At 43.1% G+C, this 23,601-nt stretch overlaps 1 protein-coding gene across 7 annotated transcripts in view; it reads right to left on the bottom strand.

Moving 5' to 3' along the window:
- The window catches only part of UTRN (utrophin), an 897,027-nt gene that overhangs the window by 83,568 nt on the left and 789,858 nt on the right, over positions 1-23,601 (bottom strand). For all 7 annotated transcript variants that reach the window (XM_073557627.1, XM_073557629.1, XM_073557628.1 and 4 more), the window contains one exon: positions 7,785-7,896. In XM_073557627.1, coding sequence (XP_073413728.1) covers positions 7,785-7,896 — 112 coding nt within the window. The remainder of the gene's footprint in view (positions 1-7,784; positions 7,897-23,601) is intronic.

Raw genomic sequence — 23,601 nt, forward strand, 5'->3', positions numbered from 1 at the left:
GAGGGAAAAAGATCAAGTATTTAACAAAAAGGAAATGCAATTAACACCTAGCACACCAAGTGGCTCAATGAGGGAGCTGGAGACACATTGAGCCACTGATTACGGGTATTTATGATCCTATTACATTTCCTATGCACTTTATTTGGGCTTTCAGACTTTAGGTCTGTTCACTATATGCATTTTATATTGCTTATGGATTTCTTATGATCACAGTATTTACTCATGGCCCATGTGTTCATTATGTAATTATCTCCTTACACTATAATATATTATGGTATTGTATTATGTCCAATTGTTTGGTTTTCCATTTATTGCGTAATTAAATAAAAAAAAAATTAAGTCTTTATTAAATTGGACTTTATTTTGGTTTATTCATATTTGTTTGAGAAGGTTATCATTGGGGGAAATGTATACAAAAGTTTTTTATTTTTAAAATGTTTTACATGACCACAAAGAACCGATACAAGCATTTTTAAAGGCAATCCCTTTCTGTACAAATTAATTTTAGCTAATGGACATATTTTTATATGGGTTGGTATGGTAAGTGCTACTGACAGTTTCGCTATAATTTTTTTTCACTTATTTTACACACTGTGTCCCCTTGCACTTTCCCTTTGCAGGAAATTTTAACATATTAATAAAATTAATAATTAAACATTCTTTTTATTGCTGATTTCTCTTGTAACTTGGATTTGTATTCCAACCCCAGTTACAGGGGGAATTTCAATCACCTGACTTCATAGCAAAAGTTGACTGGCTTCTCCTAGGACCCAGCAGCTCCTATTCCCTCCCTTTACCTAATGATCCCCTCTTTACTGTGTTCAAAGGAGGAAACACAGAGGAGGAAGCATGATTAGGTCAAAAATGTGAACATGGTAATAAACCATGTTTATCTTCCCTATGAAGAGGTTTAATTTATTTACAGTAAATATATTTTAGATATATTTTTAAACCATCATATGATTATACCAGAACAATGACTTGCACCGATGAATCATGGTATAATATCTTGGCATTTAAATATCCTAAGCACTTTCAAGTACACAACTTCAAAGAAGCCAACAGAAATGTGACACTAGTGATGAGAGTTCATGTCAGTATTCATTGACGTCTATGAATTTTATGAACACTTACTGTTACGTAACGGCAACTTTTGCAGGCTGATGCATCTGAGATGAACTGAGTGTTAAATACTGTGTGACATTGCTGACCTTGCTATAAAATATGACCACTGCATGACTATATCAACATTATCAAGGTTTTTAAAAAGAAACTGAACGATAAAACATAAAGAAACCTATATATATTGTGTAACTGGTTCTCCTTCTGCAATAACCTTGCGTCCTGTAGATGAGAACAACAATGCAATGTTTTGCAAGTATCATTTATTATGTATGAAGTGTTCCTGACTCGATGAAATAAACTAGTAATTACGCTAACAATTCCTGACAAGTTGCCTGTCACGACATTCGTTTCTTTTAGGGGAATACAATATTCCGCGTCACTGTACAAATAACACATGAACAGTAATTAGAGCCACTACAAATCGATCCTCTGGGAGGCAAGCATCAAACGTAATAACGAATTAAGTGTATTTTAGTAAGGTTGAAGAGTTCCATCTTAGCCCTAAGAACTGTTACGCAGACAAAATCTTTTTCACTTACAGACAAAGAAAATCATTTCCACTTAAAAGTGCTAAGTGCTTCTTCCAAGCTTCTAAATGATGAAAAGAGTCGTTTATCGCCTGCCTTGCCTTAAAGCAATCATTTTTCAAATGTATATTTTCTCTTCAATACAATTAAAAAATAAGGCGCCTTGAAGGGAATTACAGTGTTATGCGCTTCTGGGAATTTTAGGAAAATTTAGATGCCAAGGAGTTAAGCAGACCATAATATAAGCAGTGTTCGCTGGATCTTATATTTGTTGTACAAAATGTAATTGCCTAAAAAAGAACATAAGCTATTGATTGATCATAGAGCTTAAAGGGTTTGTCCCATGTTCTGTCTTCAAGAGCACATGGTTCCCCAGCCTCCCAGCTTCTTGTTTGTCAGGAGTGATAGTTTAGGTTAGCAGCAAGTGTTGCATCTGCAGGAAGAGTATGGTGTGCAGGGACTGCTGCAACTGGGGACAAGCAGACATTCACAGTAGCAGACACTAAAGTTGTTGTCCACACCTCAATCAACCCCATATCAATCAACATGTTTGCACCAGTAAAATAACACTTATACTCCCCTCTGGTACCAGAGCTGTTCCAGCAGTGATGGAACTCGCTATCCCAAGGATCGCATTATATCGTTATTAGAATGAGTGCTGACAGCCCAGCAGCTCAGCGTGTGAGGAAATAAGAACATATTCTAGAGCTGTACCCATCTGCAGAACACGCAGGTTGCTAGGAATTGTCCAACGCCTCCTGGCCTTCCCCAGAGGAAGATTCTGCCATCCGTTCCCTAAGCTCCTAGGTATATGAATGCTGCAGCCCCAAGGTGGATCCCCCAATGTGACATCAGGTCTGCTGCATCAGGAAGTAAGTAGATATTGCTGGGATTTGCATTTCTACAGATAAGGAGTTCATGACAGAAATGTTGAAGAGAGGATACTGCTGGGACTTTTGGTTCTACTACTATGGAGTTCATGATACAACTGTCACTAAGGAAATCTTGCTGTGAATGTAATATTGAGGTGCATGAACGGTTTCTGGAAGCAACAGCTGGGCCAACTTGGCTCCAAGTCTGAACTGTCTTGTATTGTTGCAGCCAGGTTAGAAGGTGAGTGCCTATTGTCACCTGCCACCATCAACTGTAATCCATAAGTGTATGTATTCTTATTCCCGTACTGCAAATCATCCTAGGGGCCTATCCTATACTGTCACCTCATATAGTCCTGGTACATAGGTTCATACCGCCAGGGTATAGTATGGAGGAGTTGCAATTGTGCTATATTACATAATTTGCTGTATTACTGTATGTTCATTTCCCTCTCCTTTTCACCATTTAACTCCTGTGAAAAAATACTGCCAAGTTGTTTTGACGTTTCTTGAGTTGAACCTTGGCAGAAAAGGAAGACCCTTCTGCCTTCCTATAGAATTACAAGCAAGATTTGAGTGGAGGCACTGTACCCACAGTAGCAAGGCAAGAACTACCATACACCCTGCCCTACAGAGACAAGCTTAAAAAGGTATTATACATAGATGCACCACATGTCCAAATTGTACCCTCTCTGATGCTGAAAGCAAAGGCAAGTTTGCATCTGCAGTATTTGAGAAGCGCCTCAGCACTGAAGCTGGCCAGATCCAGCCAGCTTCAGAGCAGCGGTTACAAGCTCTATAGCAAAGAGCTTCAATGCACTGCGCTCCTTGCCTAAGTGACTGGTCAATGCTGACAGACTGCAGAGGTGACTGATTATGCAAGTGTTATGTCATGTGAGCACTGCAGCCTATCAGCACTACTGATGAGCTACACCGATCACTTGGCACAGCAATGTCACGTGATCGTTGAGAGACATTGGAGATATCGATGGAAAGGTGCTGGGCCAGTATGTACGTGTTCTTCATTTTACCTGGGGCACTTTGGAAATTAAGAAAGAGTTGTTCATTAGTGGACAACTACTTTAATACCAATCTTTGGAAGTCAGCTATACACATCTAAAGACTACATCAGGAGGTACTGTCTTAGTATGCTGAACATCCTTATTAAAATAAATGGATACAAAGGCCCCGATTCATCATTTTTGATTTCTTAATTAAAGTCACTTTTCTTCTCTTGTGCTATTGTATTTGCTGTAATTTTTTTGCGCCAAACTCTTCAAAATTAGCATATGAGGTTCATGAATTTGGCACAAAATTAAAAAAAAATATATTTTTATTTTTGTCTTTAATCAATTTTTGCGACTTTTCAGCACCAAAAGTTGCAAGTTTTTCTAAAAATGTGCCAGGTTTAAAACTCAACAAAAAAAAAAAAAAACCTTACTCCAGGCAAGGACTAGAGTGACATGCGCCAAAAAAATGTGGCATTTGTTAACAGTCGCATTTAATGAATCTATGTAATACATCGACATAAAGCAAAGTTATGGAGAAAAAAAAAATTACTTAAAGACAACTTAAAAAGTGTTGCAAAATGTTTAGACAATAATGCGCGAATACTAAAGCCGCTTAAAAGAGCAAATTACTCCCGAAAACAAGAGAAAAAGCAATGACGAATCAGGGACAAAATCTATATAACAAACCCGGTTAGAACTATCAGAATGGATTACTTATGCTCCTTTACTAAGAAATCAACACTTGTTGATCAAGAGTCCATGGATTACTTATACCTGCATGATGCAACCATAAATAAAAGGCCTCCAATCTCTAGTGGGTTAATTGCACAGAAAGACAATGTAGAAAAGGGAATTTGAGACAGTGGGATATTTTTCAACCTGGCAGAGACAGACACTGATGCCAGCTTGTTCAAGTATGACAAACACATCTGTTAAGTGGTGTGCAAATCAATTCCAGATCACACTGGGGAATGAAAAGTTCTGATTTAAGTGGAGCGAAGAACAGTCATGTGATGCTGAGAACTGTAACAAAATACAAAAGACCTCTGTGAATGCATGTGAATATATTAGGAATCTGTATAACAAGTACAGTAGATTAGGATTTATTCATGCAAAAGCTCACAACTCACAGTTTACTTACAAGTCACCTGAAATTTGCAGTAACGGTAGAAGCAGCATAAAATCAACGATATGGGCTGTGTCTGGTAATGCAATTATTCAAGTCCATAAGACTGGACCAAGCTCCAATATATGTGGAGAAATAAGACTGCCCTAACCAATAATGATAATCTTTGTTTTTATATAGCACTAACATATTCCGCAGCCCTTTACAGTTTGCACACATTATCACCGCTGTTCCCAATGGGGCTCACAATCAAGATTCCCTATCAGTATGTGTTTGGAATGTGGGAGGAAACCGGAGTACCCGGGGGAAACCCACACAAACACGGGGAGAACCTCTTTAGTTGTCCTACAGACTGAAATATTAACCCTTTCATGCTCTGACCATGATGTGTATTTGCTGTTCATATGTTCAGACTTTTCCTCTTCAGATTTTGAAAAACGAGAAGTGGGAAAAAAAACTGTCCAATCAGAAGACTGCAAAAAACTCTTCAGGAAAAAAAACTCTTCCAAAATGCTTTAGGAAAGATTTTGGTCAACAAAAAACGTCTCCAAAAACGGCAATTTTCTAAAACCATTTCCGGTTCAAAAACTAATTTAATTGGCAGAGAAAAAATACTCAGTTTGCAATCATCCTAAAGGTATGTTCACACCACATCTTTTTACGGAGTTCAAAAACATCCATATTTAAAGCCGAAGACACTCACTTGTTCCTTTTTCTGGAGTTTTATAAACCCGAAGCAAATTTTTTGCATTTTTTTGTCGCTTTTTGATTTTTTTTTCTTTCCGCTAGTGTTTTTTAAGAGTTATCCAGCATTTTAGAGGGGGCATCTCCTTATCGATGTTTTCAGGCTGCTTTTTTCTCAAAATGATGCCCGGGAAACCTTTTATCCTTCCCTTTGACTTTTGTCAAGTACCCAACGTCTTCCCAAAGCAAAAACGCCAGAAGAATGATTATGTCATTGCTTGTAAATGCTTGGCATCTTTGAAAGCCTGAAGTATTTAAAAGACGTTCAAAAGCCTAAACATAACAGCAAGCCATTTTTCATAAAAATTAATAGGACCATTCTTATAGGACCAGCACTTTTTGCAATTTGTTTCAGCAGACAAAACTCTCCAAGGTTGAGCACTACCCTACATCTTCTTCCTTGTCTCAGTCTACTACCCTACCAGGGCTCTCCATTCTGCTAATGACCCGATGCTAACATCCCCAATAATCCAAACCCCACGCCTGTCTCCAAGACTGCTCAAGTGCTGCACCAATTCTTTGGAATTCACTACCCAGGACAATATGCTTAACTCCCAATATACGTACACAGTTTTAAGTGTCGCAAAAAAACGCCTTTCTTTAGTGTGGTCTATCTCGTCACCTTCTTTATTGAATTATTCCCGTTTCGTCCTTGTGACATTTATTCACTCACCCTCCATGCTCTTTATAGCCCTAAGTGTCTGTACTTATACATATACTGGCTGATGCCCGGGTTCATGCAGCTTAAGTGAATACCCTATTATCTTGAAGGCTGTACGGTTGTGAATTCTCTTTCTGGGCTCCTTCTGGTGGTTACTGAAGGTAGTGGAGCTGGTCAGATTGACAGAGGTGTTGCGAGTTCTCTTTCAGGGCTCCCTCTGGTGGTTACTGGAGGTGGTGGAGCTGGTCAAATTGATAGAGGCTTGCCACCTGATAATGATGATGATGATTGGAGATCTGGGATTTCTGACTGGTGTATTTAAGACAGCTGACTTCCTTCAATCCCTGCTGGTGATTTTCTTCCTGTGCCTTCTGAGGTCTGATGTCTCCTGCTCTGTTCCTGCATGGTTCAGCTAAGTGGTTCATTTGCTAATCTTTTTGCATTTGATCTGGTTTTGTCTATCTCTGCTTTGTGCGGGTCAGCTTGCTCCTGCTGGGGCTGTGCTGGATCACCGCCCATATGTTACTGCTTGTGTCAGTTTGTTCTGTCCCCTGTTATATTGGTCTCTTTTTGCTTTGCTTTCAGTATATACCAGAGTGCTGATATAGTAGGGGCGAAGTCGTGTGACTTCAGTGGTTTCTGTGCTTTATTATTATTATTATTATAGCACCATTTATTCCATGGCGCTTTACATGTGAGGAGGGGTATACATAATACATACAAGTACAGTAATCTTAAACAATACAAGTCACGACTGGTACAGGATGAGAGAGGACCCTGCCCGCGAGAGCTCACAATCTACAACGGGATGGGTGAGGATACAGTAGGCGAGGGTATAGCTGGTCGTGCAGCGGTTTGGTGGAACGGTGGTTACTGCAAGTTGTAGGCTTGTCAGAAGAGGTTGTGCATCATACGTGTTGGATTTTTCAGGGTTTTTGCACGATTGCAGACAGTGTCTTTCCTTTCCTGTCCTGTCTAGTCAGTTTGGGCTCCATCATTTTCTCAGTCTATTTTTCTGCCTGCGTTTCATCTTGTCTCACCGACAATATATGTTTGGGGGCTGTCTATTCCTTTGGGGACTGCTCCGGGGCAGTTTAGATTTCACCTTTCTTGCTTTAGGCTGAGTTAGTTCTCCGGCTGTGCCGAGGCGTCTAGGGCATCGTAGGTACGCTCCACGGCTACTGCTAGTTGTGTGGATAGGATCAGGGGTCTGCAATCCGCTTAGTTACCAACCTCTCTGGTTTTCTGGTGGCTTAGCCTGGTCCTGCTATCCTCCTCGGTGAGCTTTCCATAACACTGTACCATACAATGTCAGCACTTTTTACCATTTATCTTTCATGTTTCCTGTATTTTCTGATAGATCACAAGCTGGGCCATCACTCCTCTTGCTATCTGTTAAATTATGTGTTATTCTGTAATGTCTTTATTTTCTGTACAAGAACCCTCTTGATGTAAAGCGGCGCTGCGGAATATGAAAGCACTATAGAAATATCAATGATTTTTATATTAGCGGACCTACTCAAAAATAACAGGAAAAGATGTGTGAACATAACCTAGCACGTTGGAACACAGACTAATTTACTAAATGAGACGGTTATTTACCACTGATGATGGTACAAGTATAAGCACTTTTTAGTCTTTAGTAGTTTTCTTGAAACTGTAGTGACGTGAATGAACCCTAAAATCCACAGGCACATTTATAAATGTTACGGTATTTACCGGTATGCAATATTCCACCATTGGATGATGCAGCTTGTGACCTTTTGCAGTTCTTCCAGAGAAGAAACAGCTCTGACAAACGTCATAGTTGAAATGTTTCAGACTCCGGTACCTGTAATAACAGAAAAATATACAAATATAACTGATTTATATAACTTAAATATAACTTAATCACCCAAAAATAGGAACATTCAGTGCATATATATAGTACCGAACAGTATACCATCTGCAAGTTCTGTTTTATTTGTAGTTCTAAAGAAATAAAATATCTTTTTATAGAACAAGAAAAAAGGCTTAGTGGGTTCAAATGACAGAGGAGAAACAGTCAGCTGGTATTAGAAGAAAATGTCAGTTTTGACATCGCATGAATAAGCTGTAACCATCCCTCTCCAATAAAAAATAAAATAGTTCTTTAGATTAAAGAGTTGCTTAGGACAGGAATTTAAGGCAGTTAGTTACATGTAAGTATTACAGGTTCTCCTACTTTTGCACTTTTTTTTTTAATTTTTATTACATTTTCAAAATTTTACAGGAAAGGAAGGAAGGGTTAATTAAGGAAAGAAAAGTAAAAAGTAGAGAACTCTGCTCTACAGTGTTGATTCACACAAAAAGAAAAAATACAGGTAAAGAAAATTAACATAATTTCACTCTTATACATTAGGTATCAAGGCAGTAATACGTTTCAGTATTATCCTTCTAATATCCCTTTATGTTAAACACCATTTAGTTACCACTAAGTCTAACGGTAAAGACATAACAATACAATACAAAGTCATTTTGATTGGAAACTTTTGCACTTTTTAGGCCAGCCTTCCTCACAGACTGCACAGCACTTCAATTCTGGCACACGCTGCAAACATGTTTCCTACAGCGGTGCTCCAGGTATGCCGAACGTCTGTGGAGAAAATCCAATCTACTCGAAGATTTCATCCATTATAAGTTTAAGCTTAAAACTGTCATGATCTGACAGTTTTAAATTGCACTGGGTGAACTTTTTTTACTTTGGCAAGTGCCAAGTGACTTGACTGTCCCCGGTGGTGGTTAGTGGTATCGCACTTTAGGTTTTTTGTGCACGTAATTATGGATCAGGTGTGACACCCTATAAAGGTGTGCTAGGGGTGTGCAATCACTGCCTGTGATATTGTGAGATTGTGTTCATTCTGAGTTTGAGAGCCTGGTGGAAGGATGGAGTTGGAGAGGAGTCCTGCGCTGCTTAGCCAGGGGGGACGTGTGTCAGCTATGGTGTCTAGACGAAGGGCTGGCATGGCGTGGTGGGGTCGCAGTGATGGTGTCGGCGGGAAGTGTCTGCATGGACTGGTGGAGTGGCGACTATGGAGAGTGGCACTCACCATGTGGGACTTGGCTGCTGAGCTGGACTCAAGCATGCTTGACTTCGTGGCAGAAGCTGAACTCATCTTTGGGACTCTGTTACTAAGCAACAGCAACTGGTGGTGGACTCTGCTCCAAGGCTGCGCTATGGTGAAGGATCTTGTTATGGTGATGGATCCAGGTGGAGGTGAAGATGCACGCAGGTGGTGGGCTCTGTTGCTAGGAGCGCACGCAACAGAGCAAAGCTAAGTGGTGTTTCCCCTGTATTGTCTCTTTCCTCATGTGTGTTATTAGTGCAGTGGTGGGATTAGTCTCCGCACCGACCTATTCCCTAGTGAGGGTTTAGGGTCAGGTCGAGCAAGGGTTAAGGTTCGCGTGCGGCGACAGGTGCGGAGCCTGTATAGGGAACGTAAGGAGTGCAGGGACACTGGCTCAGGGGAGCTTAGGAGGTCTCCACGTCCCCCATTCCCTATCGCAGGGCCCACCATTGTTAAAGTTTCCCAGGTTCCCCCTTTATTATTTAAATTCGCTTTACTGGAGGCGGGGTTTCCAGAATGTATGTATAACGTGTAATTCCTAAATTCGCCAGGTGGAGGCGGCGTATCCACCTGCACGTTTTATTATTTAAATGCCCCCCACTGGAGGCGGTGTATCCAGGGTCACTTGTGTTATGGGTTCGCCTTGCGGTAACCGCTGTGTGCCCAGAGACACGGGACCATGACATTATCACAGGCCACTACTTTTTTTTTCTGGTGAGCCTTGGCCATGTGGAGACCTGTGGTATTTGCTGCCGGGCCTCACTGAGGTGAGTGGGGAGCGGCAAGGTGTGTTAGTGCCGCTGCAGCAGCAGTTATCAGGGTCTGGGGCCTCTGCTCAGCTAACCAGAAAGTCAAAAAAAAAAAAAAATGGCGGTTGCGGTCTGGCTAAAAGCCCCCTAGGGTCGCTGCTGGGGAGCGGGACTGGTTCATGCATGCGGGCGCACCCAGGCAGGTGGGAGGAATGGTGCCCCACGGAGCTGCCTGGTATTCCCCGAGGTGAAGGGGTACGCCCCTGTGGTGAGATGACTGGTGTGATAGTCCACGGGGCTCATGCCAAATCTTCCATACTATCGAAGAAGCCGCCCCTCCTGGTCGTGTGGAGGCGACCAGCGAGTGTATATATTTTCCTCCATATTCCTGCGGCTCTGGTACTAAAGCCCCCTAGAGTCGCTGCTGGGGAGCGGGACTGGTTCATGCATGCGGGCGCACCCAGGCAGGTGGGAGGAATGGTGCCCCACGGAGCTGCCTGGTATTCCCCGAGGTGAAGGGGTACGCCCCTGTGGTGAGCTGACTGGTGTGATAGTCCGCGGGGTTTACGCCAAATCTTCTATACCATCGAAGAAGCCGCCCTCCTGGTTGTGTGGAGGCGACCAGCGAGTGTATATTTCCTCCATTTCCCGTCCCCGTCTCCTCCTGGTGTGTGCAGCAGGTGGTGGGCTCTGTTGCTAGGAGCGCACGCAACAGAGCAAAGCTAAGTGGTGTTTCCCCTGTATTGTCTCTTTCCTCATGTGTGTTATTAGTGCAGAGGTGGGATTAGTCTCCGCACCGACCTATTCCCTAGTGAGGGTTTAGGGTCAGGGCGAGCAAGGGTTAAGGTTCGCGTGCGGCGACAGGTGCGGAGCCTGTATAGGGAACGTAAGGAGTGCAGGGACACTGGCTCAGGGGAGCTTAGGAGGTCTCCACGTCCCCCATTCCCTATCGCAGGGCCCACCATCGTTAAAGTTTCCCAGGTTCCCCCTTTATTATTTAAATTCGCTTTACTGGAGGCGGGGTTTCCAGAATGTATGTATAAAGTGTAATTCCTAAATTCGCCAGGTGGAGGCGGCGTATCCACCTGCACGTTTTATTATTTAAATGCGCCCCACTGGAGGCGGTGTATCCAGGGTCACGTGTGTTATGGGTTCGCCTTGCGGTAACCGCTGTGTGCCCAGAGACACGGGACCATGACATTAACATACAACACTGCCCTTCGCCTCTCAAAATAAACCTATTTCAACACCCTCATCACCTCACTATCCAATAACCCAAAACGTATCTTTGACACTTTTCATTCCCTACTTAACCCAAGAGTGCAGGCCCCAACCACGGATCTCCATGCTAACGATCTGGCTAATTATTTCAAAGAAAAAATTTACCATATCCGACAGGAAATTATCTCCCAATCACCTTATACCATGCACTGTCCTCCCTCCCCGACTACATCTAGCTCACTCTCTGATTTTGAACCAGTAACAGAAGATGAAGTAAGCAGGCTCCTTGCATCTTCTCGCCCTACCACTTGCACCAGTGACCCCATTCCATCACATCTCCTCCAGTCCCTTTCCTCTGCTGTACCACTCACCTAACAAAAATATTCAACCTCTCACTCGCTTCCGGTATCTTTCCTTCCTCATTTAAGCATGCCATCATCCAGCCATTACTTAAAAAACCATCCTTCAACCAAAACTGTGCCGCTAAGTATAGACCTGTCTCTAATCTTCCCTTCATCTCTAAACTCCTGGAACGCTTGGTCCACGCCCATCTTATCCGCTATCTCTCAAATAACTCTCTCATCGACCCTCTACAATCCGGTTTCCGCTCTCTACACTCTACTGAAACTGCCCTCACTAAAGTCTCTAAAGATCTTCTAACAGCTAAATCTAATGGTCACAACTCCATGTTAATTCTCTTGGATCTCTCTGCAGCATTCGACACTGTGGATTATCAGCTCCTCCTTACTATGCTCTGCTCCATTGGCCTCAGGGACACCGTTCTCTCTTGGTTCTCCTCCTATCTCTCTGACCGCTCCTTTACTGTATCTTTTGCTGGCTCCTCCTCCTCTCATCTTCCCCTTACTGTTGGGGTTCCTCAAGGATCGGTTCTAGGTCCCTTCCTCTTCTGTTTCTATACTGCCCCTATTGGTCAAGCAATCAGTAGATTTGGGTTCCAGTACCATCTCTATGCTGATGACACTCAATTATACACTTCTTCTCCTGATATCACACCTGCCTTTTTAGAAAACACCAATGATTGTCTTACCGCTGTCTCTAACATCATGTCCTCCCTCTATCTGAAACTGAACCTGTCAAAAACTGAACACTTCGTGTTTCCTCCCTCTACTAACCTACCTATGCCCGACATTCCCATTTCCGTGTGTGATTCCACCATTACTCCCCATGCCCGCTGTCTTGGGGTCATACTTGATTCCGAGCTTTCATTCACCCCCCGACATCCGATCATTGGCTCGCTCTTGTTATCTGCACCTCAAAAACATTTCTAGAATTCGACCCTTTCTTACTTTCGACTCTGCAAAAACTCTTACTGTTTCTCTTACTGTTTCTCTTATTCATTCTCGTCTGGACTATTGTAACTCTCTACTAATCGGTCTCCCGCTTACCAAACTCTCCCCTCTCCAATCCGTCCTGAATGCTGCAGCTACGATCATATTCCTCACCAATCGTTATACCGATGCCTCTACCTTGTGCTAGTCCTTACACTGGCTACCCATCCACTCCAGAATTTAGTATAAACTTATTACCCTCACCCACAAAGCCCTCCATGGCTCAGCACCACCCTATATATTAATCAGAACCTCCCACTCCCATCTACAAGACTTTTCACGTGCAGCGCCAATTCTTTGGAATGCACTACCCAGGCTCGTATGATTAATCCGCAATTCCCACAGTTTTAAGCGTGCCTTAAAAATGCATTTGTTCAGACTGGCCTATCGCCTCAACACATTAACCTAAATATCCCTGTGTGGCTCATTTCAAAATTTTTTACCATAACCAGGTTCCTCGCATCATGTTCTCACATGCTTTTTGCATTTAATAGCCCTCTGTGTCTGTACTGTTACATATTTAGACTGTTATCTGGTTCATGCAGCAACAGGAACACCCAATTCTTACACTAGGGATGGTCCAAACAATAAAAACAATAAAAGCAATTGTTACCATCCACCTTTCGTGTCTCCCCTTTTTCCTTATAGATTGTAAACTTGCGAGCAGGGCCTTCATTCCTCTTGGTATCTGCTTTGATCTATGTGTTTAATGCTATGCTATGCTGTAATGTCTTTTGTCTGTAGAAGTCCCTTCTATAATGTAAAGTGCTGCGGAATATGTTGGCGCTATAGAAATAAAATTATTATTATTATATTATTAATTCCCTAAATAGCTGCTGGTGGAGGAGCGTGTGATTAAACCTAACCATTAACCTCCTCCACTTGAGAAATACTGCACATGGGAAAGCAGTGTTTCAATTGGAGGAAGCTGATGGACTCGTCTGGTCACGTGAAACTGTGTCATCAGCCATTTGGATAACAGGAGTGCTGTGCACCTGTGAGGAAGGCTGGCCTAAAAAGGGCAAAAGAAAGAGAACCAATAATACTTTCATATTAATAAGTGTCACAGAAACATGTTCCCAAAAAATATAGAGTTGCCAACCACTTTAATAGACAAGAGTTACTCATTCAGAGATCTCATCTATTAGCTAGGGAAGAAAGCTGCTACGAAGTACATCTCTGAAGGATTTGGCACATCTGTGTACTCCATGCACAGCCTACTGTATACAATTTATGCTTCTTTACTCTGCTCTGTTCGGGTACCACAGGTGGTCAATTGGACCATCTAACACAAAGCTCCAAGCAGAACATATGTGTCACTTCAGATCCTGATGGCTCTTGTCTATCCATACAGTTCTGTGCTGCAAAGCACAGCTCTTAGTCATTAGAAAGTTTTTTCCCCCTTATTAATAGAATTAACGTCAGTTGTCAATTAAAAGTTAATTAGTTTATAGTATAACTTTTAAACTCTTGTCCGAATATTGACATATTCCACCAGAAGCAGGTTAAGTGCAAAGTCACAGTTCAGAGCCATTAATTATTACAACCCACTATCTTTGTTTCTGACGCTTCCCTCCACTTAATCAGTCTTGGCCACCTTATCCTTTAATTGCCATGTAAATTTAGCACCAAATGATGAGAGCGGCCTTATTAACTTTGTCACATGAGCAGTAAGAGCTTAGGGAATCCGTGCCAATAAGCCTGAGGAGCAGGATGCGGTACACTGTTATTGCTCACATCAAAATATCCTCAGACTTATTAAATATAACACGAAAATCTGGAAAATGTCCTTTTTTTTTACAGGGAAAACACATTTTGAATGTAATTTGATCAGCAGCCTTTATTGCCATGAAGTTGAAACTGATGGCTTGAATACTGCAATCTCTGACCCAAGAGGAGATATACAAATATAATAATAAGTATTTTCTATGTAACTTAGTAATAATCCAATTTGCTGCTTGCGTTCATCTTTGTATAAGGTTTTATGAAAAGTGTTAGAACAAACTGTAATGAGCTTCCCTCACAGGTATTTACAGCCCTGGGAAAACTCCTGGAGAACATAAACCCTCAGTTCCCTTACTCGGTGAACAACTTTGGGTTGGAAAGTGCAATTACAGCTTTATTAAGATTATTACTGGTGCCCGTTTAAACTATCGGTAATATTTCAACAAAATACTTGTGTTTGTACGAGGGGCGATCCAAAAGTAATGATAATTGGTTATTTCTATTGCACACAGAAATTAAAATAAAATGTTTTCTTCTCTCTTAGGTACCCACTAGTCCAGGAAAAAAAAAATCACTTAAATAGGTCACGATTCCCGTGAGCTACATTCATTTGAATATGAACTGCCAAGGAGTGAACATCAAAATGGAAAAAAACGAGCTCAGAGCTGTCATCAAATACCTCTGCTTGAAAAAAATGTCTACCAAAGACATACACAGCGACTTGGTGGAAACATTGGGGGACTCTTCTCCTCCATATTCCATAGTTGCACGCTGGGCCAAGGAATTTAAGCTGGGAAGAACATCGAGTGAAGATGAACATCGCAAAGGACGCCCATCCACGTCCCTCAATGAAGAAAACGTGAAAAAAGTTGAAGAAGTTGTGTTGGCAGATCGAAGAGTGACTATCAGGCATGTAGCTGAGGTCACAGGGATCTCATATTGCAGTATTCAATGAATCCTTGCAAAAGAATTGCATATGAGAAAGGTCTCCGCGCGTTGGGTGCCAAAAATGTTAACCGACGAGCAAAAGAAGAAACGAGTTGACATTTCAATAGCAAATCTCGAAAAGTTCCAAGCAGACAAGGAGAATTTTTTGTCACATTTTTTGACCATGGATGAAACCTGGATCCACCACTTTGATCCCGAAACTACTACTCGTAAACAACAATCGATGACATGGAAACGAGCCGACGAACGGACGCCGAAGAAATTCAAAGTGTCAAGCTCAGCAGGGAAGGTTATGGCGTCCGTTTTTTGGGACGCTGAAGGAATTATTATGGTGGACTATTTGGAGAAGGGAGCCACTATTATGGGCTCCTACTACGCAGAACAAATAAGAAGATTGCGGGAGGATATCAAGGAGAAAAGGCGCGGCAAACTGCGGGCTGGAGTGCTGTTTCACCAAGATAACACAGTGGCTCACAAAGCTGCAGTTGCCATGGCTACCAATCAAGAAACGGGCTTTGAACTGGTGGAACACCCCCCTATTTGCCAGATCTAGCCCCCATTGACTTCTTTCTCTTTCCTCGGCTCAAGGAACACCTCCGGGGCAAGAAATTTGATGACAATAGCAATGTGATAACCGCTGTTGGGGAGTTTTTTGAGGGTCAAGATCAAGAATTTTTTTCGAAGGGAATTCTAAGTTTAGAAAAGAGATGGACTAAATGTATAGACTTGTTAGGAGACTATGTAGAAAAATATTTTTTTTTTACTATATTCATTCTGTTTATTATTGATTATCATTACTTTTGGATCGCCCCTCGTATAGTGTTGGCTTAATCAGAGATATTATTTGTCTTTACGCTGCAAGCTCTGAGACTACAGGTGAAACTGACAAATATAGCACAAATTGGTAGTTTCTAAAACTTAACCTTTATTCCTAAGTCTTTCTTAAAAAATGGCTTCCACCATTATCAAAGTGAACCAATACACCGGTGCACAAAAAATATCATAAAAAATTTTTTTTCATCCCTGTCAAGGATATTTTTTCTTGCAAAAGCATCAACCCCCTGTATGGGAAGATAATTTATATCAAAAATTGGACAAACTCAGCTTCGTCAATTATATACATATGTGGAGCACAAGAAAAAGCGTCCAGATAGACAATTTAAAAAAAGTTAAAGGAACAATCTCACCCATTTCTGGTAGTGCCAGTCGTCCTTTATCCAAATCATGAAGTCGGGGGCCATATATTGTCCCTACCAGTCCCTATTATGGACTGATCCTGACCCCCCCCAAGACTCCTGCCCTTACAAGGGCAGTCCACAGCTAGCCCTGCCACTAGCCAGCCCTGGACTGACCCTGTGTGCCTCCCGACGCGTTTTCTCAGTGCTTTGATTCATCAAATTGGCTCTGTCACTAAGGGGGTTAACACATTTTGCTGTGCGCTTCTAAATGCCCTTGTTATGAATGAGTCACCGAGGAGGAAAAAACAAAAAGCAAGCTAAGCTGTTGTGAGTTCATTTTCCCCTTCATTACTGAGGCCCGAGGAACTCCCTCTTCTGGTAAAGAAAGGTAGTGAGCCTGATTATCAAACACCTGAGGCTGATGATGATGACTGGCTGAGTGGAATTACGGACTGGATATATGGCTGCCGACGCCCTTCTGCCCTGCGGGTGATTTCTCTGTGGGATCCTTGGAGACCAGTCTGAATTCCTGCTCCTCTAAAGCTAAGTTTGCTGCTCGGCCTTTTGCTTTTGTGCTTTGACTTTGTTTTGCTTTGTTTTTCTGGATTTCTGCCATTCCCTGCTGGGGTGTGCTGAATTCATTTAGCTCTGTCTTCTGAAAATACCTGAGTGCTGATTTAGTTTTTGAAGCCTAGCTGCTTCAGGGCCTTTTTCATATCAGCTTGTTGGCTTATGTCTTTGATAGGGTTTTGGCAGATTGCAGACAGCAGCCTTCCTGTCCTTTCCTATCTAGGTAGTTTTGGGCCCCGGCTTTGCTCAGTCTATCTTTCTGTCTGTGTTAGTATTTTCATCTTGCTTCACCGTCATTATATGTTGGGGGCTGCCTATTGCTTTGGGGTCTGCTCTGGGGCAGTTTAGATTTCCCCTTTCTTTCTTTAGGCCTATGTAATTCTCCGGCTGTGATTGAGGGGTCTAGGGCTTCGTAGGAACCCCTCACGGCTACTGCTAGTTGTGTTGATAGGTTCAGGGGTCTGCAATCTGATAGTTGCCAACTTCTCTGGTTTTCTGGACTTAGCTTGTATTTCTGCTTTTGCCTCCTACGGTGACTCATTCATAACAGAATCACCCGCCATACCGCAGATTCTAGGGTACTCAATAGCAGGAAAGAATTGTAAAAAAAAAAAAAGTGTGTATATTTTTTCCTCTATATCTCTGAGGCCGTAGGGGGAATTTTTTTTTCTCTCAATGGAGATAAAGCAATTGTCTGATCGTGTGGAGCAGCTCGCTGCGGAAGTGCGGGGAATTTACGCCTACCTTGCTCATTCACATGCTGCTGAACCAAAGATTCCTACACCTGATGTATTTTTTGGGGATCGGTCTACATTTTTGAATTTCAAAAATAATTGTAAATTATTTTTTGCCTTGAAGCCTAACTCGTCAGGGAGCTCCGCGCAGCAGGTTAAAATTGTCATCTCTTTGCTGCGTGGCGATCCCCAGGATTGGGCGTTTTCTTTGAAACCAGATGATCCTATTCTGACTAATGTGAACGCATTCTTTCAAGCTTTGGGGTTGTTGTATGACGAACCTAATGCCATTGATCAGGCTGAAAAGACCCAGCTGGCATTGAGCCAGGGTCGTGATTCTGCAGAATTGTACTGTCAAAAATTCCGAAAGTGGGCAGTACTTACTACCTGGAATGACAATGCCTTGGCTGCTCTCTTTCGGAAGGGGTTGTCAGAAGCCGTAAAAGATACTATGGTGGGATTTCCTGTTCCCTCTGGTCTTGACGATTCTATGTCACTAGCCATTCAGGTTGATCGGCGTTTGCGCGAACGCAAAGCTGCACGAAAGGTGTTGCCACCTGTTGAACAAATGTCTGAACCTATGCAATGTGATAGAGTTTTTTCCAGAGAGCAGCGTCAGGAGTTCATAAGGCGTAATAAGGTGTGTTTTTTCTGTGGAGATGCCTCGCATATTATTTCTGTCTATCCTAAACGAGAGAAACGCTTTGCACACACGTTTTCTGTTGGGGGTGTTCAACCTAAATTTCTTCTGGCTATTACTTTGATCTGCTCCCTGTCCACATTTTCCGCCAAGGCTTTTGTGGATTCGGGAGCAGCCCTAAACCTAATGGACTTGGATTTTGCTAAACGTTGTGGATTTCCGATGACACCTCTGCAGACGCCTATCCCTTTGAGGGGGATTGATGCTACTCCTTTGGCTAAAAATAAACCCCAGTTTTGGACCCAGGTGGTAATGTGGGTTGCCCCAGACCATCAAGAAAATTGCAGATTTTCGGTGTTGCATAATCTGCATGATACTATTGTTCTGGGGTTTCTCTGGTTACAGATTCATAATCCAGTTTTGGATTGGAAATCTGTGTCTGTGGTGAGTTGGGGTTGTCGGTGTGTCTTTAGTGAGGCTCCGGTGTTTTCCACCTCTCCTCAGTCGCATGATGTTCCTGATTATTTGGCGGACTTTTATGATGTATTTAGTGAGAATGAGTCTGCGTCTCTGCCTCCTCATAGGAGTTATGACTGTGCAATTGAACTGAGCCCGGGGTGTAAATTTCCCAAGGGTCGGCTCTTCAATTTATCTGTACCCGAGCACGAGGCTATGCGATCCTATTTTAAGGAGGCGTTGGAGAAGGGTCATATTAGACCATCCTCGTCACCCTTAGGTGCGGGTTTTTTTTTTGTAGCCAAAAAGGATGGATCATTAAGACCTTGTATTGATTATCGTGCCCTCAACAAAATTACTGTTAAATATCAGTATCCGTTACCCCTGATTTCTGATCTATTCTCCAGAGTTAAAGGTGCCTGCTGGTTTACCAAGCTTGACCTCAGGGGGGCGTATAATCTTATTCGCATTAAGCATGGGGATGAATGGAAGACGGCGTTTAATACTCCGGAGGGACATTTTGAGTACCTGGTGATGCCTTTTGGGCTCACTAATGCCCCTTCTGTCTTCCAGTGCTTCATGAACGATATTTTCCGAGATTTTGTCGATAAATTTTTGATTATCTATCTGGATGATATTTTGATCTTCTCGAAGGATTGGGATTCTCATGTGGAACATATTCGGACTGTGTTCCGGATCTTGAGGGAGAATTCCCTGTATGTCAAAGGATCTAAATGCCTTTTTGGAGTACAGAGGATTTCTTTTTTGGGATTTATTTTGTCCCCGTCAACTATTGAAATGGACCCGGCCAAGGTACAGGCCGTTCACGATTGGGTTCAGCCCACTTCTTTGAAGGCCCTCCAGAAGTTTTTGAGTTTTGCTAATTTTTATCGGAAATTTATAGCAAAATTTTCTAGTATTGCCAAGCCATTGACTGATTTGACTAAAAAGGGTGCTGATGTGTTAAATTGGTCTCCGGAGGCTGTTTCTTCCTTTCAGGAGCTGAAGCGAAGATTCACCTCCGCCCCGGTTTTGCGGCAACCTGATGTCTCACTTCCATTCCAGGTAGAGGTGGATGCTTCTGAGATTGGTGCAGGAGCTGTTTTGTCCCAAAAGGATCCTGTAACATCTTAAATGAATCCCTGTGCTTTCTTTTCCCGAAAGTTCTCTCCATCTGAACGTAACTATGATGTGGGGAATAGGGAACTGTTGGCCATGAAATGGGCATTTGAGGAGTGGAGACATTGGTTGAAGGGAGCTAAGCATCAAGTCGTGGTCCTCACTGACCACAAGAATTTGATTTACCTAGGGTCGGCTAAGTGCTTGAACCCTAGACAGGCTAGGTGGGCCTTGTTTTTTACACGTTTTGATTTTGTGGTTTATTTTCTTCCTGGAACAAAGAATGTCAAGGCAGACACCCTCTCTAGGAGCTTCTTTGCTGATTCTCCTGTGGTGACCAAGCCTGCTACCATCTTAGGCGAAGGGGTAGTTCTTTCTGCCATCTCGCCCGATTTGAGACGTGCTCTGGAAGAGTTCCAGGAGGACAAACCTGAGCATTGTCCCAGTGGAAAGTTGTATGTTCCTGACCAGTGGAAGAAGAGAGTGATGTCTGAAGTTCATTGCTCTGCTTTGGCTGGTCATCCAGGTATTTTTGGTACTAGAGATCTGGCAAGTCGGTTTTTTTGGTGGCCCTCCTTGTCTTGTGATGTCAGGAATTTTGTGCAGTCCTGTGGGACGTGCTCCCGGTCTAAATCGTGTTCTCGCTCTAGTGGGTTGTTGATGCCTTTGCCTGTCCCCAAGAGGCCATGGACCCATATTTCAATGGATTTCATCTCTGATATGCCTGTCTCTCAGAGGATGACTGTTATTTGGGTGATTTGTGATAGGTTCTCTAAGATGGTTCATCTTGTACCACTCCCTAAGTTGCCGTCTTCCTCTGAGTTGGTGCCCCTGTTTTTACAACAGGTGGTTCGTTTACACGGGATTCCTGAGAACATTGTATCTGACAGAGGAGTCCAGTTTGTGTCTAGATTTTGGAGAAGTTTCTGTTCCAGGCTGGGAATTCCGTTGTCCTTCTCCTCTGCTTTTCACCCTCAGACCAATGGGCAGACAGAGAGAACAAACCAGACCTTGGAGTCATATTTGAGATGTTTTATTTCTGCTGATCAGGATGATTGGGTTTCATTTTTGCCCTTGGCCGAATTTGCTTTAAATAATAGAGCTAGTTCTGCCACTTTGATGTCACCTTTTTTTTGTAACTTTGGGTTTCATCCTTGATTTTCTTCAGGGCAGGTGGAGCCCTCTGCCTGCCCAGGTGTTGACACTGTGGTGGAGAGAATGCACCAGATCTGGGACCAAGTTATCTCTCTCCCAGGAAAAGGCCCAGCGGTTTTCCAACCGACATAGGACCATTGGTCCCCCAGTTTAAGGTTGGTGATATGGTGTGGTTATCATCAAAAAATATTGCTATGAAGGTGGCTTCTCCTAAGTTTAAGCCTAGATTTATTGGACCTTACAAGATTGTGGAGATTATTAATCCGGTCTCTTTTCGTTTGGCTCTTCCTGTCACATTTAAAATCCATAATGTGTTCCATAAATCTTTGTTGAAGAGGTTTGTTGAACCTGTTGTTCTGGGGGTGGCACCTCCAGACCCTGTATTGGTTGAAGGTAACATGGAATATGAGGTAGAGAAAGTACTGGATTCCCGTCTGGCTAGACGGAGACTCCAGTATTTGGTTAAGTGGAAGGGTTATGGTCAGGAGGATAATTCCTGGGTCCCTGCCTCTGATATTCATGCCAAAAGATTGGTGCGTGCCTTTCATCGGGCTCACCCTGATCGCCCTGGTGGCGTAGTTGAGGGTTCGGTGACCCCTCCTCAAGGGGGAGGTACTGTTGGGAGTTCATTTTCCCCTTCATTACTGAGGCCCGAGGAACTCCCTCTTCTGGTAAAGAAAGGTAGTGAGCCTGATTTATCAAACACCTGAAGCTGATGATGATGATGACTGGCTGAGTGGAGTTACGGACTGGATATACGGCTGCCGACGCCCTTCTACCCTGCGGGTGATTTCTCTGTGGGATCCTTGGAGACCAGTCTGAATTCCTGCTCCTCTAAAGCTAAGTTTGCTGCTCGGCCTTTTGCTTTTGTGCTTTGACTTTGTTTTGCTTTGTTTTTCTGGATTTCTGCCATTCCCTGCTGGGGTGTGCTGAATTCATTTAGCTCTGTCTTCTGAAAATACCTGAGTGCTGATTTAGTTTTTGAAGCCTAGCTGCTTCAGGGCCTTTTTCATATCAGCTTGTTGGCTTATGTCTTTGATAGGGTTTTGGCAGATTGCAGACAGCAGCCTTCCTGTCCTTTCCTACCTAGTTAGTTGTGGGCCCTGTCTTTGCTCAGTCTATTTTTCTGTCTGTGTTAGTATTTTCATCTTGCTTCACCGTCATTATATGTTGGGGGCTGCCTATTGCTTTGGGGTCTGCTCTGGGGCAGTTTGGATTTCCCCTTTCTTTCTTTAGGCCTATGTAATTCTCCGGCTGTGATTGAGGGGTCTAGGGCTTCGTAGGAACCCCCCACGGCTACTGCTAGTTGTGTTGATAGGTTCAGGGGTCTGCAATCTGATAGTTGCCAACTTCTCTGGTTTTCTGGACTTAGCTTGTATTTCTGCTTTTGCCTCCTACGGTGACTCATTCATAACACTAAGCCCAGAAAACCGGAGAGGTTGGTAACTAGTGGATTGCAGACCCCTGATCCTATCCACAACAACTAGCAGTAGCCGTGGAGCGTGCCTACGGTGGTCCTAGATGCCTCGTCACGGCCGGAGAACTAAATAAGCCTAAAGAAAGGGAAAATCTAAACTGCCCCAGAGCAGACCCCAAAGCAATAGACAGCCCCCAACATGTATTGTCGGTGAAACAAGATGAAAACACAGACACAGGTAGAAAGATAGGCTGAGCAAACGATGGGGCCCTCGCTAACTAGAAAGGACAGGAAAGAAAAGCTGCTGTCTGCAATCACGCAAAAAACCCTGCCAAAAAGAATGTCCAACACGTCTGATAGAAAAAGGCCCTGAAGTCGCTAGACTTCAAATCACTATATCAGCACTCAGGTATATTCTGAAGACAGAGCAAAATAGATCAACTGATCAGAGACAAAATGGGGATTCAGCCCAGTCCCAGCCAGGGCTGGCTGAACACAAAAACTAAGTAAACCAGACAAAAACTCATATGAACAATAGCAGAGAAAACTTAGCTTTAGGAAGGCAGGAACCAAACTGGAAAGCAGGAGCCACAGTCAGGAAAAATCACCAGCAAGAAACTAGGGAGTCGGCTGCCTTAAATCCAATCAGAAACTCCTGATGTCCAATCACAGTCCTCTTCCTCAGGTGGCCGGTCTCTGCCATTTAGATCAGCTTCATTACCTCCCTTCACCAACAGAGGGAGTCCAGATAGAGAACTCACTACTCCTCTGTCAGCACAGCCAGCTCCATAACCCTCACCAGAAGCCAGAGGCAAACCCGAAAATGAGCTCACAATAGGGCGGCATGTCCCACCAGGAACAGCATAAATGCAATGGCAATGGCGATCATATCCTACCACATTGCCTCTTATATGTCAGACCAAATGAATAGATTTAGATTTCAAACACCTGATTAAACCACACAGGTTCTAATGGGAAGTACGTCCTTTTCTTAAAACTTCCCTAGCGCTCACTAATACATATGGAGCGCTGACATAGTAATTATCCAGAATCCCCCACAGATGTGTTACTCACAGCTTGTATAGCGATGTAGGCATTTACTTCCTGCTTATCGCCATGTGTATAGTTCCCCCGTCCCACTTCGATCTATCAGACGCTGTGACCACTTCCAGTTCCCAGCTGGTGCAAC

This window comes from Dendrobates tinctorius, unplaced genomic scaffold (assembly GCF_039654945.1).
Source record: "Dendrobates tinctorius isolate UK_male_01 unplaced genomic scaffold, ASM3965494v1 ptg000250l, whole genome shotgun sequence".
Lineage (NCBI taxonomy): Eukaryota > Metazoa > Chordata > Amphibia > Anura > Dendrobatidae > Dendrobates > Dendrobates tinctorius.